The 15,607-nt window shown below is 42.4% G+C and overlaps 1 protein-coding gene across 2 annotated transcripts in view; it reads right to left on the minus strand.

Moving 5' to 3' along the window:
- The window catches only part of foxn2 (forkhead box N2), a 59,816-nt gene that overhangs the window by 38,443 nt on the left and 5,766 nt on the right, over nt 1–15,607 (minus strand). Inside the window, exons 2-3 of one of the 2 annotated variants that reach the window (XM_033025491.1) lie at nt 13,251–13,329; nt 4,497–5,049 (exon numbers count right to left, since the gene is read on the minus strand). In XM_033025491.1, coding sequence (XP_032881382.1) covers nt 4,497–5,036 — 540 coding nt within the window. In that variant the 5' untranslated portion in view covers nt 5,037–5,049; nt 13,251–13,329. The remainder of the gene's footprint in view (nt 1–4,496; nt 5,050–13,250; nt 13,330–15,607) is intronic. The other variant, XM_033025493.1, reaches the window with a different exon arrangement.

Consider the following 15,607-nt stretch of genomic DNA (forward strand, 5'->3'; position numbering starts at 1 on the left):
GTGCACAACCTTTTATCCGAAGATCCAAATAACGAAAACCTCCGAATAGCGGCCATTTTTTCGGTCCTTGAAGAAAGGTCCTTGAAAACGTTCACCGAGGGCGGCCCGCAGAGGTGACAGCGGAACCTCCGGTCGGTCTTCGAAGAAAGGGGAACTAAATCCCCATTCATAAAAGAGAAGATGAGGGTATATTGCGCGGGAGGGTTAATAATTGACAATATGCTGCTGCCTGCCCGCTGAATTAAAAAGTTCCCACGGTAGACTCACGATATACAGTGTTTCGTGAGTCTTGCGTGGGAACTTTTTAACTCAGCGGGGCAGGCAGCAGCAGATTGTCGCTCGCTTCAGTATCACCCCACCTGCAACCCTCTGCTTCCCGGCCATGTGTGTGACCCCTTCCCTCCCCTCTCCAGCTCCCCGCCCATTGCACCGGCGCGGGGGCTTTGCACTGTCTTCACGTCGGCGATTTCGCAGGACCAATTGGACACCGACCACCAGGCCCACCGCAAGCACGGAGATCCCAGAGACCCACAGCCAACAGCAGCCCAGCCCAGCCCCACTCCAACTACAGAGGAACCTGGGTTGCGGATGACGGGGCGCTACTCGGGCCCATCGATGAGCGGCCACTCAAAGCCACGCCGGGAGATGTAGGGCCCTGCCCCGGTCTTGATGTTGGAGCCCCCGGCGGGCGCTAGCAAGTCCGCGGCAATTTACAGCCGCGCCGGGCGTTGTAAGGCCCCCCTCCAGGTCACTCTCAACCTCTATGATGTTTGCTCTCAACCCCGTAATTCGGGCGGGAGAAGTCGCCGCTGCCGGTGCCCCGCAAAGCAGTCTCCCACCGGAGACCCGCGAGCTCCCGGTGTCACCATCCACCGGAGTCGGGTCGCAGCAGCTCGCCCCCGCAGCTCTCCACGCTCTGAAGCTGGCTAGCTCCACGGAGGTAGGTCCGTAGGTCCACAGCTCCCACCGCCGCCCACCGACCCCCCAGGCCCACTGCAAGCACGGAGATCCCAGAGACCCACAGCCAGCAGCAACTCCAGCCCCGCTCCAACTCCAGAGGAACACGTAGGGGCAGAAGCTGATGGTGTGCAAGGTACGTCTTGTTCTTGGGGTGGCGGATGAGGGGGCGCAGCTCGGGCTGTGGGCGAACTGCCACTTGTCGCTGTAGCGGCCAAAGATCATAGAGGAGCTCCTCTATGATCTTTGGTAGCGGCCCATCGGGGAGCGGATTCCTCTGGAGTTGGAGGGGGAGGGGGGTATTGTGCTGTTTGATCGCCCCCTGCTATCCCAGGGACAGGGAGACACAGCGGCTTTTTAGACTGGTGGGCAATCACTTCCAAAGTTCTGCCCACACAGTCAGTACACCTCTCCTACACTGTATTTCATACAAACATTTATTCTGCAAGAAAAAACGACATTGAAGACTCAAACTCGCGATCGAGTAACTGCCAGGATCAAGGCGCAAACTCGCGACCTTGCGGATATGAGCCGAGCACTCTACCACTGAGCCAGCCATTAAAATCTACGCTAAAGAATTTCCATTCCGAAGACCGACAAATTCTGAATTACGAAAAGTGTCTGGTCCCAAGGCTTTCGGATAAAAGGTTGTGCACCTGTAGTGGCATAAAATTGGCACTAAATAATGATTTGTGTCTTCTCGTAATTTGAATACCCAGATACTTGAATTTTTCTGTTGCAATTTTGAAGGGGAATTTTAGTAAGTGTCTCGAATCCTGTGGTTTTAAAGACATAATTTCGCTTTTATTCCAATTTATTCTATATCCTGAAAAAGAGCCGAATTCCTCAATTAGTGTTAATAAGGTGGGTATACCCGTTTGTGTATTAGTAATATATAAAAGGATATCATCAGCGTATAATGAAATTTTATTCTTTGAGTCCTTAGTATTATATCCGTGAATATTCGGGTGATTTCTAATCCTTTCGGCCAGCGGTTCTATCATAAGGGCAAATAGCAATGGTGATAAGGCACAACCTTGCCTATTACCCCTTGATAAGTAAAATTTTGGAGATAGCATATTGTTAGTTAATATTCTTGCCGTAGGTCTATCGTAAAGTAGTTTAACCCATCTAATAACATTTTCTCCCGTATTAAATTTTTGGAGTACCTTGTATAAATACTGCCATTCTACCTGATCAAATGCCTTCTCTGCATCCAGCGTAACAACTGAAATATCTTCATTGTCCTCATTGTGAGAGTACATTATATTGAAAAGCCTTCTCAAATTATTAAATGATTGTCTTTTGGGTATAAATCCCGTTTGATCCGTATTTATTAAATTGTTAATATAATTATTTAGTCTTCTAGCTAGAATCTTTGCTAAAATTTTCTGATGTATACAATGTTAAAGGGTTTAATCCCTGTCCTTAAATCGCAGGCTTACTTGCTGCCCAACCATTTATTGCAAGAGTAGAAACTTGCCTGTTGCTTTTCGATTATTTGTAAACACCTAATACATGGACTTGTGCAGTTGTGCAACTAGAATTTTTCTGTGGACTTCCATTTATGTTGTACCTTCCCACTCCGGTACATGGATTTAAATCACCAATCTTAATGTATTCCATTATCTGTCAACAGTTTTCACAAAAGTGAAATCACGGAAATTGGCCCTTCGGTTCATTGCATTCATGCAAACTATTTTGCCAGTCTACGATAATTCCATTTGCCTGCACTGGGACTAGATCCTTCTAGGCCTTGCATATTTAAGTGTCTGTCTAAATGCTTTTTACACGTAGTTATTGTATCGGACTTCCAACTTTAGTTGCAGCGATTTCCAGATAGAGTTATAAACACAGAAATTAGCTCTTTGCCTAACTCTTCCAAGCCTATCTGCACAAATCTAATCTCCTTGTGTTTGGCCAATGTCCTTCAAAACCGTTCTAATGCAGGTACTTATCTGAATGACTTCTAACATTGCATTTGTACCTGCCTCTACCGCCTCCTCAAGCAGCCTGATCCATTTACTGATGACCATGTGTGTAAAAAAAACCTGCCCCTCAGATTCCGTTTAAATGTTCCCTCACAACTTAAGCCTATACGCTCCACCACCCCCTCATCCCTTGGGAGAAAGATTGTGACTATCTCCCCTATCTATGTACCTCATCATTTATAAACCCTTTTCAGATATCAATTATTCGCTATATTAAAAAATCACCCTTCAAATCCCCTTTAAAATTCCTTCCTCTCACCTTTAACCTATTCCCTTCTGCTTTCAATATCGTTACTATGGCAAATAGATCTTGACTATATAACCCATCTATACCTCTCAGTCTTTTTAACCTATCAGCTCACTTTTCAATCTCCTTCGCTCCAGGGAAACAGGAACAGCCTCTACAATCTCTCCCCCCATAGCCAAAACCCTCCCATCCAGGCAACATCCTGGTGAAACTACTCTTGACTCTCTCCAGCACATTGACAATTTTCCTATAGTGTTGCAACCTGAACTGCACATAGAAATCGAAGTGGGTCCTAACCAGCGTTTTCCATCGACCCTCTCTTTTTATTACTGTAAATATTTACAAGCACAACAGAGAAGATAGGGTGGGGGGGGGGGGGGAATTGTGAAAATGCAGACTTTTTGGGGCATCTTAAAAAATCTGATATCTGTACTTTGAAAAGACTAAATTATGGGGAAATGGTTAGTTTAGTTACAAACGTTTAATGCTTCAGAGATCACACTTGAAGGGACACAAGATAAAACTGTAATAGTTCACAACTGAGCAGTCATATGAAAAGACGTCAGTCTCTTCCTATTATTTTTTCTGATAACCTAATCTTTCTCCTGTTAGAAAAATGTGGCTGCCAACCTGAAGAACTATTCAACATACACTTGGAATTCCATCAAAACCAGTAATCTTTTGTTGCAATCATTTTTAGGCATCGACTATTTTCATCTGGTACCTGTAGTGGATTTCATTTACACAAGTTGAGAACTCCTCCAGTTGTCCCTGACCCTCCCCCTCCATTTTGTCCATTCTAAATTTTGCAGCTCCGATTTCAAGAAGCAACGAAAGTTTAACTTAGTAAAATTATGTCATCAACTTGCATGTACTGAACAAGAACCTTGAACTCCTCTTCACTAATCATTGCTTTCATGTGCTGAAATTCTCAACAGTGCACAGCTTAGATCAGCAAATTTACACAGATAAGAACTCAAATCTAGGGTCTAAATTATGGATATTGTTCAGCAGCCCACTTACCAGCCTAGCAATTAACAGTCTATCTTGACATTCACATGGAGAAAGAAGGAACAGCTGATGCTGGTTTACAAAAAAAAGTGCTGGAGTAACTCAGCGGGTCAGGCAGCATCTCTGAAGTATATGGATAGGTGACGTTTCAGGTCAGAAGAAAGGTCACAATTGAAAATTCCCTTATCCATGTTCTCCATAGAAGCTGCATGACCAGCTGAGTCATTCCAGCACTGGGTTTTTTTTAAACATTTGCATGGTCTGATAGATATTGAACTGTGAACACTAACCTTGCCATGACCCTTTTCCACTTTCCGGAAACATTTGTTCAAGGAAAGATTGTGCCTTACAGAGTTCTTCCAGCCAGTGGGTGCATTGGTAAAATAAGGAAAACGTTCCAATATCCAATTGTAGATATCCTTGACTGGCAGACATTTTCTGGCCGAGTGATCAATCGCCATAAAAATAAGGCAGCTAAATGAATAGGGAGGCTTGGAGTTCAATCCACCCTTCTCATTGTTATGTGAATCAGAGGGTGGCAAAGGTGAAGTGTCTTCCTCAGTAACATCACGAGTAGGACTAACACTACGTAGCATCTCACTGCCAAGACTAAGGTTTTTGAGGAGGTTTTTATTTTCATGAAGCCAGTTCAGGTTTGTAAGCTCCTCATCATCTGTCATTCCTTTCTCTGCAAAAATAGTTCTGGGCCTGGAACCACCCATCACCTCTGGAAGAACATCTGCTGGACAGTTTGAATTCAAGCTGCAAAGCTCCCCTGTCCCCGAGGTCTCCCCTTTCTTCAATGGAGACATGCTGCTGATTGGGCCCATTTAACTTTCACATCTATAAAGCAAAGAAAAGGGAATATAATCAAAGAGAGAATCTGTTTTTACCTTTACGACTTTTATCACAGGTCGCAAAAGATTATAGTAACACAGAATGGAATAGTTCCATGTCAATCAAGCTTGATGACCACACTGCAGAAAAAGTAATCAAAATTGATTTTAATATGCACTCTGTACTTTATTTTATGTACCCATTTTATGTAACCATCCTCCACCACAGCATTTTTCTTGAGAAACACTCTTTTATTAGAACCTGTGGCAGTTTCTCTTTGCTAAATAGTCCATGTTTCTTGTATAAAGCTATGCATCATTCATTGATGCATCTTCAAATCATTGGCTGACAATACCATACATATCCTCTGCATAAATCCATTAGATGGTTCCAAATAAATTATATAGTTCTAACCATGTTTAAAACCAGGACATCAGGCAATCTTCCGCACTTGAATATAAATAATGTAAATATCAAACAATTGGACCTGGTGAACCATTCAGTCTGAATTTCTCACAACACAAGTTTGCTGTATTGAACCGTTTAGGTTCAAAAATAATAGTGCATCCCCGCGTTATGTTCCTAGAAAACCATTTGTGGTGTAAGCAGCTACATACCACCATGTTTCATCATGCGTTAAGGAATACATTTTACCTGCTCAACCTCCATATTACTCTGATGCCTCCTTGTGCCTTCCCCACTGAATACTTTCCCAACCAGATTTGCATTTGTAGTAATATAGAATACATCTCTCAGTGCCTTCATTTAAGTAGATGATTAAGTACATGTGCTATGGATACGAGGGAATTGATAAGGTGCTGCATTAACAGTTGCAGAAAATTTTAAAAATGTGGTGTAGGAAGTGACACGTTGGCAAGATTAAAAGACTAGCTGGATAATAAGAAACAATAGGCAAAAATGAGTCTGTTTCTGGTTGGTAAGATGTACCAAGTAATGTCACAAAGATTGATGGAGCCTAAACCTTTGGAATTTAAATAAATGATTTGGATGAAAGAATTGAAGGCATGGCTATTAAATTTGCTGCTATAACACAAAGATAGATACATCATTGTTTTTTTCCTCGAAAGGTGGTGTTTTAATTCAGTTTACAGACAGTATTCAGTTAAATTAGTGTGCTTGAATTTACTCTAGTCTGATCACTATTGTGATCAAATTAAATTTTAATTCAGAGTCTCAGAAACCAATGGCCGTTTAAAGTGTTCAAGAAGGAACTGCAGATGCTGGAAGTTCGAAGGTACACAAAAATGCTGGAGAAACTCAGCGGGTGCAGCAGCATCTATGGAGCGAAGGAAATAGGCGACGTTTCAGGCCAAAACCCCCCATCAGTCTGAAGAAGGGTTTCGGCCCGAAACGTCGCCTATTTCCTTCGCTCCATAGATGCTGCTGCACCCGCTGAGTTTCTCCAGCATTTTTGTGTACCTTTAATGGCCGTTTAAACATTGGTAAATAATTATTTTACTGAAATAGTAGATTTAAAAAAAATCTAAGTCACAGGCAAAAGCCCCTGTAATTTATGTTAACTTACATGTTTGACACTAATCTCAAAAATACATTCTTAATTCTTAAACTACACAGTAAATAAAAGCAAATGATTCTTTACTACAATTTTTGTTTTCTGTGGAAATGATAACTCAGTCAGTTGTAAAATATTCAATCTTTTGTATGATACAAAGCTAAACAATTTAGTTAATCAAGATAGCACTGTAGATAAAAGTGCCTTATTTACAGTGTGTGTGTGTCGTTGGTTCCTTCCCCCCCACCCAAGCTTTTCCATTAAAGACATCAGCCATGCTGTTGAGTGGCTATTTAGTTAAATATCTAATTAGCAACACAATGCTCACCTGCTTCAGCAATTCAAGAGGCAGCCATTAAGTCCTGCCCCACCCATTTCAATTCAAGAAGGCACCAACAAAAATAAATCTGATGCCGAAACATCCTCTATACATTCACTGCTTTATGTGGTGTTCGATTTTGATGCCAATCTATTCCACTGATACGTCAGTTTGAGTTCCTCCATTCTTATGTTTTCCATTTCCTTTCCCCTCCCTGTGTTTTCTGATATGATGTCAGAGCTGCCAACTCTCACGCATCGAGCGTGAGACTCATGCATTTCGCCCAATTCCCACGCTCTCACGCTGCGGAAAAGACTCCAAAAAGTATTAAATACTGCCCAGTCCATCATCGGCTCTGACCTCCCTACCATCGAGGGGATCTATCGCAGTCGCTGCCTCAAAAAGGCTGGCAGCATCATCAAGGACCCACACCATCCTGGCCACACACTCATTTCCCCGCTACCTTCAGGTAGAAGGTACAGGAGCCTGAAGACTGCAACGTCCAGGTTCAGAAACAGCTACTTCCCCACAGCCATTAAACCTTAATTTATTAATCCGGAATATCCAGGGGGATGGGATAAGTGTAATATTAAAATGACATGCAAGGTGTCAGGCTGTCTGTGACAACATACAGCTCCGATAACCCATTATTTCCTTCAGTTAAATATTGGGAAGGTAGCACTATTGTCATTTGCCACTCAACTATTATGCTTGTTTACCTCACTATTTCTAATCCCCCCCCCCCCCAATTCCTTTAGGTTGAATAGGTCTGTATTCAAGTCTCGGCTTGGTCTCACAATTTCTCACTCCCAACTCTCACCCAATGTTGGCAGCCCTGTGATGTGCATCATTCAAACATGCAAGTCCCTGCAGTGTCCACTGATTGTGAAAGGCCTTGAGCATAAACGCAGACAGTGCAATAAGTCATTTCCAAGGATACCGAGACACAAATGTAACTCTACAAGAGGTAGAGCATCAGGATGGGTGAATTCCACTGATAACAGTGACTTGTGCTGTACTTTTATCATCCCTTACGCACTTCACAAGAGTGTTACCAAATTAAATATGACATCAAACCATGAAAATAAACAGGACAGGTGGCCCTTGTGTGTCTTTAAGGGCCATTTTTAAAGGAGAATGTAGGTAAGAAAGTTTAGAGATGGATTTCCACATCTTAAAATCTAAAAAGTGTTGTAATATGAGCATTTATAATTTAATGTAAAAGACACAATTTTCTGGATTAACTCAACGGGTCAGGCAGCATGCCTGAATGTGGATAGGTGACGTTTCTGGTCACGACCCTACTTCAGACATTAGTTCCTGACCTGAAGCATCATATATTCATGCTCTCCAGGGATGCTACCTGACCTGTTGAGTTACTCCAGCACTTTGTGTCTTCTTTTATAAACCAACACCTGCACTTCCTTGTTTCTACATAATTTAATGCAAGCTTGAAGTGATGGACTTCATGAGAAAGTTATAAATATGTTCCATGATAAGTGGTTCTAGAGAAAAGTAATGTGATGCAGTTTATACATTTTTTAAGACAGTTGGGCAAGTTAAGGAGATGGTTGAGAAATTGAAGATGGTGACTTTGTATTTGTATTCCTATCCATTTTAAACATTTACAGATCTGGGACAGCATGTGACAGAGGATGGATGATTGAGAAAGAGATAATAGACAATAGATGCAGGAGTAGGCCGTTCGGCCCTTCGAGCCATCACTGTGATCATGGCTGATTATCCACAATCAGTACCCTGTTGGTACTGGATGTTGGTAGATGGTAATGGTTGCACTGCTTATATATAATAATAAAATTATATAGATATTTGAATTTACAACTTTGCCTAGCATTGACACATCATTGGTCTTCCTATTTTCATGACCTTGATCACAGAACTTTTTTTTAAAAATTGTATTCACCGTCTTCATGTCCACTCTTCTAAATTAATTTCTTTCAGCATGCGGCCTTTGAAAAACACCAAATTCCGAACAACCTTTGCCTTTCTGGGCTTCATGCACATTCTAGGAATATATGGTTTGTTCGCCACTTATTCAAACCATCCATAGTACTGTTCATTTTCACTCTCTGATCCTCATCCAAATGGTGGAGAATTCAGCATGGCTTGTCCTTTACTGGTTTGACCATACATTGAAAGTGGATGTGGCCTGACTTTCCCCATGTCAAAATCAGCTATTGCTCCAGATCCAACCTTGTATTAGAGCCTACCAGGGAGAAGGCAATTCTGGATTTAGTGTTATGTAATGAACCGGATTTGATAAAAAGGAACTTGAGGTCAAGGAGCCATTAGGAGGTAGTGACCATAATATGGCCAAGTTTAATCTACAATTAGAGAGGGAGAAGGGTAAATCGGAGGTGTCAGTTTTACAGTTGAATAAAGGGGGCTATGGAGACATGAGGGAGGAACTGGCCAAAGTTGACTGGAAAGATACCCTAACAGGGATGACAGTAGAACAACAATGACAAGTATTTCTGGGAATAATACAGAAGGTGCAGGATCAGTTCATTCCAAAGAGGAAGAAAGATTCTAAGGGGAGTAAGGGGTGACCATGGCTGACAAGGGACGTCAGGGACAGTATAAAAATAAAAGAGAAGTACAACGTAGCAAAGATGAGCGGGAAGCAAGAGGATTGGGTAATGTTTAAAGAGCAACAGAAGATAACTAAAAAGGCAATACGGGGAGAAAAGATGAGGTACGAAGGGAAGCTAGCCAAGAATATAAAGGAGGATAGTAAAAGCTTCTTTAGGTATGTGAAGAGGAAAAAAATAGTTAAGACCAAAGTTGGACCCTTGAAGACTGAAAAAGGTGAAATGGAAGATGAGTTGAACAGGCACTTTGGATCCGTCTTCACTAAGGAGGACACAAACAATCTTCCTGATATACTAGTGGCCAGAGGATCTGGGGTGACGGAGGAACTGAAGGATATCCACATTAGGCATGAAATGGTGTTGGGTAGACTGATGGGACTGAAGGCTAATAAATCCCCAGGGCCCGATGGTCTGCATCCCAGGGTACTTAAGGAAGTGGCTCTAGAAATCGTGGATGCATTGGTGATAATTTTCCAATGTTCTATAGATTCAGGATCAGTTCCTGTGGTTGGAGAGTCGCTAATGTTATCCCACTTTTTAAGAAAGGCAGGATAGAGAAAACAGGGAATTATAGATCAGTTAGCCTGACATTGGTGGTGGAGAAGATGCTGGAGTCAATTATAAAAGATGAAATAGCGGCACATTTGGATAGCAGTAACAGGATCGGTCTGAGTCAGCATGGATTTACGAAAGGGAAATCATGCTTGACTAATCTTCTGGAATTGTTTGAGGATGTAACTAGGAAAATGGACAAGGGAGATCCAGTGGATGTAGTGTACCTGGACTTTCAGAAAGCATTTGATAATGTCCCACATAGGAGATTAGTGGGCAAAATTAGGGCACACGGTATTGGGGGTAGAGTGCTGACATGGATAGAAAATTGGTTGGCAGACAGGAAACAAAGAGTAGGGATTAACGGGTCTCTTTCAGAATGGCAGGCAGTGACTAGTGGTGTACCGCAAGGCTCGGTGCTGGGATCGTAGCTATTTACAATATACATCAATTATTTTGATGAAGGGATTCAAAGTAACATTAGCAAATTTGCAGATGACACAAAGTTGGGTTGCAGAGTGAACTGTGAGGAGGATGATTTGAGAATGCAGGGTGACTTGGACAGGTTGGGTGAGTGGGCAGATACATGGCAGATGCAGTTTAATGTGGATAAATGTGAGGTTATCCACTTTGGTAGCAAAAACAGGAAGGCAGATTACTATCTAAATGGTGTTAAGTTGGGAAAAGGGGAAGTACAATGGGATCTGGGGGTCGTTGTTCATCAATCAACGAAAGTAAGCATGCAGGTACAGCAGGCAGTGAAGAAAGCGAATAACATGTTGGCCTTTATAACAAGAGGACTTGAGTATAGGAGCAAAGAGGTCTTTCTGCAGTTGTATAGGGCCCTAGTGAGACCACACCTGGAGTATTGTGTGCAATTTTGGTCCCCTAATTTGAGGAAGGGCATTCTTGCTATTGAGGAAGTGCAGCATAGGTTTACAAGGTTAATTCCCAGGATGGCGGGACTGTCATATGCTGAGAGAATGGAGCGGCTGGGCTTGTACACTCTGGAGTTTAGAAGGCTGAGAGGGGATCTTATTGAAACATATAAGATTATTAAGGGTTTGGACACGCTAGAGGCAGGAAACATGTTCCCGATGTTGGGAGAGTCCAGAACCAGGGGCCACAGCTTAAGAATAAGAGGTAAGCCATTTAGAACAGAGATGAGGAAACACTTTTTCTCACAGAGAGTTGTGAGTCTGTGGAATTCTCTGCCTCAGAGGGCGGTGGAGGCCGGTTCTCTGGATACTTTCAAGAGGGAGCTAGATAGGGCTCTTAAAGATAGCGGAGTCAGGGGATATGGGGAGAAGGCAGGAACGGGGTACTGGCTGGGGATGATCAGCCATGATCACATTGAATGGCGGTGTTGGCTCGAAGGGCCAAATGGCCTACTCCTGCACCTATTGTCTATTGTTCGCCCTTGACAAAGAAGTCAACGCACGTCCTCCAAACAATGAAACTTCCATTCATCGCTCGCAGTCAAACATCAGTCTAAAAATACACTTAATCCAAGAATATTTTTCTAAAGTTGTAATTTTGGATTGATCCAGCTGTTCAGTGGCCTCGTATTATGCCAGGTAGCTGACTTAAGAAATCTACTTAATACTGAAGCATACAAAATAATTGCCTTACCCTCTGCAGGACAAAGGTCCTTAACCAACCTGTCCGTACAACACTGCTTCCTAACTTTAAAGGTTCACCATTACACCCTGGAAAATGCAGAACATATATTCTCAGAATGAAATTCACCATCACCATCAATGCATCCACACAGAGTTAGTGAAGATCAAAATCCGAGACCTGGCACAAAAGCTATGGTTCAGGGAGCAGTGATCCCTGAATTTCTATATGCTTCTGGAACCTGGACTACTGTAAGCATCTCAAGGCACTGGAAGGATATCTCTAATGCTGCCTCTCCAAATTTATCCGAGTTCATTGCTAGGACGAGTAAACTAATATCAATGTTCTTTCCTAGGCCAACACTCTCAAACTTAAGGTCACAGTTACAGACAGTCATCACTTTTACGCAGGACACGTTCCTCACATATTCAACACCATACTTCCAACACAGACAACCTTTTCTGAAGTCTGCACAAGAAAAGAATACCAGGTGGACACAGCAACAATGTGGTGCAACAAGCATTTTGTGCAATTCTTTGTATCACCACTGGAAATACTGAATGCTGAAATTCCTGCCTAAATGAGTTTTGGCTATTTAAAGTGAAAGCTCATTTCCCAGGACATCTTGGGATGAGACAATGAATAAACCCAAGAGCAACACGACCCCAGTTAAATCCAAGACACTATGCTAGCTGGGAGGCATTGCATACAGCTTGTGAAAAGGTGCTTTCACAGTGGTGGTCAGGTTAAATTCTGGATGTAAAAAACGATGAACCGTTGGAATGGATTTCCAGGTAGGACAGTGGAGTGCTAAGCAGTTTGATGAGATGAGGAAATTTGGGTTTTATTTTATTCTAGGTGGATGCGCAAGAACAAGTTAATTGTTTTCTTCCATAGGTATCTTAAGTGATTCAGAGGAGTAAACAAAATAAATTTATTTTGAGAATTTTATAACCTCAGCTGTCTTGAAGCACTTTGCAGCTAAGCAATAGTTCTAAAACGTAGTCGTTGTCTTAAATTGGAAAAGCAGCAGCCATTTTGAGCACAGCAATATATATATATATTTTTGCATAGTGAATTGATGAAGTATTGGTGTACTATGGAGAACCACACTGCTCTTGGAAAAAATTGCCACTGGTTGTTTTACATCCACTTGAGAGAAAAGCTGGGTTATCTGTTTAATGTTTCATCCAAAAACAATGTCTTGGTGCCGCTGTGAAGCATCATCTTAATTAAGTTCACCAATCTCTTAAATGATCGTCAGTTCACCGCTTTCCATTTCAATAACTAACATGTCATCCCTTATCAGATCATCCCAAATTTAAATCTTGCTACGACTTATTGTGCACAATTTATCTTTGATGAGGAATTGGCTAAAGGTTCATATTATTGCGAAGGATTATAATCAGAGATATAAGGATTTTTTTTTCAATGAAAAAGAACCAGCAGGATTTCAAATTGGTGCCAGGAACGGTGCGAAACAGATGCAAGGTTAGTACAGTAATTTTGCAGCGGCAAAGAGAGAAAATTGTTGCTGGGAACAGCATTACATACAACCTTCAAAACTCACCCAAGATTGTGCTCTAATCACTTCAATGCGAATTTAACTTGATCAATGCCAGCACAAGGTGGTCATTTCAATTCAGGACCTAAAACATAAATAAGAAAACTTGAGACAACATTCTGAAGTTTTTTATTACAAAAAAAAGTGCCATGGTCACAGCTTTGATATCTGGTAAAACATAGCATCGTTATGGCTTTTTCCTGATTTTCTGAAGACATTGGATCCATGGCCTGGTAGCCTTCAAGTACCTTTTATGAGATGAAAGGCCATAGTTTAGAGATACAGCATGGGAACAGATTCTTCCACCCACCAGATCCATGCCAACCTGGACCCACTGCAGTTCGCTTACCGCCACAACAGATCAACGGTGGATGCTATCTCACTGGCTCTCCACTCCACTCCGCTCTGGACCACTTGGACAACAAAAACTCATATGTCAAGCTGTTATTCATTGACTACAGCTCAGCATTTAATACCATAATTCCTTCCAAGCTGATTACCAAGCTCTCAGATCTGGGTCTCTGCGCATCCTTCTGCAATTGGATCCTCGACTTCCTCATTCACAGACCACAGTCTGTCCGTAATGGTGGAAATGTGTCATCCTAGATAACAATCAGCACGGCAGCACCTCAAGGCTGCGTGCTCAGCCCCCTGCTGTACTCACCCTATACTCATGATTGCGTAGCCGGACATAGTGCGAACTCCATCATCAAGTTCACCGACGACACCACTGTTATGGAACGTATCACTGATGGGGACGAGTCACAGTATAGAAGTGAGATCGATCGATTGACCAAATTGTGCCAGCACAATAACCTGGCTCTCAACACCAGCAAATCCAAGGAACTGATTGTGGACTTCGGAAGGGGTAGGATGGTCCCGTTTATATCAACGAGTCGATGTTGGAAAGGGTCAAGAACTTCAAATTCCTGGGCGTGCATATTTCCGAAGATCTCTCCTGGCCCCAGAACACTGATGCAATCATAAAGAAAGCACATCAGCGCCTCTACTTCCTGAGAAGATTATGGAGAGTCGGTATGTCAAGGAGGACTCTCTCGAACTTCTACAGGTGCACAGTAGAGAGCATGTTGCATTGTGGCTTGGTTCGGCAACCTGAGCGTCCAGGAACGGAAAAGACTGCAAAAAGTTGTAAACACTGCCCAGTCGATCATCGGCTCTGACCTCCCTACCATCGAGGGGATCTATCGCAGTCGCTGCCTCAAAAAGGCTGCCAGCATCATCAAGGACCCATACCATCCTGGCCACACACTCATCTCTCCGCTGCCATCAGGTAGAAGGAACAGGAGCCTGAAATCTGCAACATCCAGGTTCACGAACAGCTTCTTCCCCACAGCTATCAGACTATTAAACACAACTTCAAACTCTGAACTATAACAGCCCATTGCACTTTATCTGTTTATTTATGTGTGTGTATATATATATTCCATGGTATATGGACACATTGATCTGATCTGTATTTATGCCTACAATATTCTGTGTCTGGGACACACGACAATAAACTCTCTTGACTTGACTTGATCACCCAATCACATTAGTTTTATGTTATTCCACTTTTGCATCCAGTTCCTACATACTAGGAGCAATTTACAGAGGTCAATTAACCTACAACGCCACACATCTTTTGGGATGTGGGAGGAAACTGGAACACCCAGAGAAAACTCATACAGCCACAGGGAGAACGTGCAAACTACACGTGGACAGCACCCAAGGTCCGGATTAAACCCAGGCCTCTGACGTTGCGAGGCAGCAATTCTGCTAGCTGCGCCACTGTGCTGCATTTAAAGGCAATGAAATATTAACCAAATCTACCAAGAAACATAATGACTATTCCCAATTCTCATTTGTACCTGTCCTTGAATCTCCCAATAATGATTACTATTGTGAACCTGGCTAATGTTTCTTATCCCACAACTGATGTGCTTGAATTGCTCTCCCAATCAATACTGGTTAAGTTGCAGTCAAACCTGGACATCTTCTGACTTTGTATTGCTTTCATTGACATTTGTGGGAGCTGTTCTCGGACTACTCTATAGGTTTAAGGTGAGAGGAGGGAGTATTTAAGGGGATCAGAGGGGAAAGTTATTTTTTAAACTCATCATCTTTCATATCTGCCAGAGCAGGTGGTGCAATCAAATATAATTACTGTGTTTAAGAAGCATTTCGGCAGATAATTAAATAGGCAAGGCATTTGCAGTTAGTGTAGACAGGTAAAAACGTTTGGCATGGGCACAGTGGGTTGTACAATTTTATGATTTTTAATTGTTCATTAAAGTATTTCTTTCTTCCTTGCTCATGCATAGTGTGAAGCTTAGAAACACAGAAATAACATATCACCTCTCCTT

Source organism: Amblyraja radiata, chromosome 8 (genome assembly GCF_010909765.2).
Source record: "Amblyraja radiata isolate CabotCenter1 chromosome 8, sAmbRad1.1.pri, whole genome shotgun sequence".
NCBI lineage: Eukaryota > Metazoa > Chordata > Chondrichthyes > Rajiformes > Rajidae > Amblyraja > Amblyraja radiata.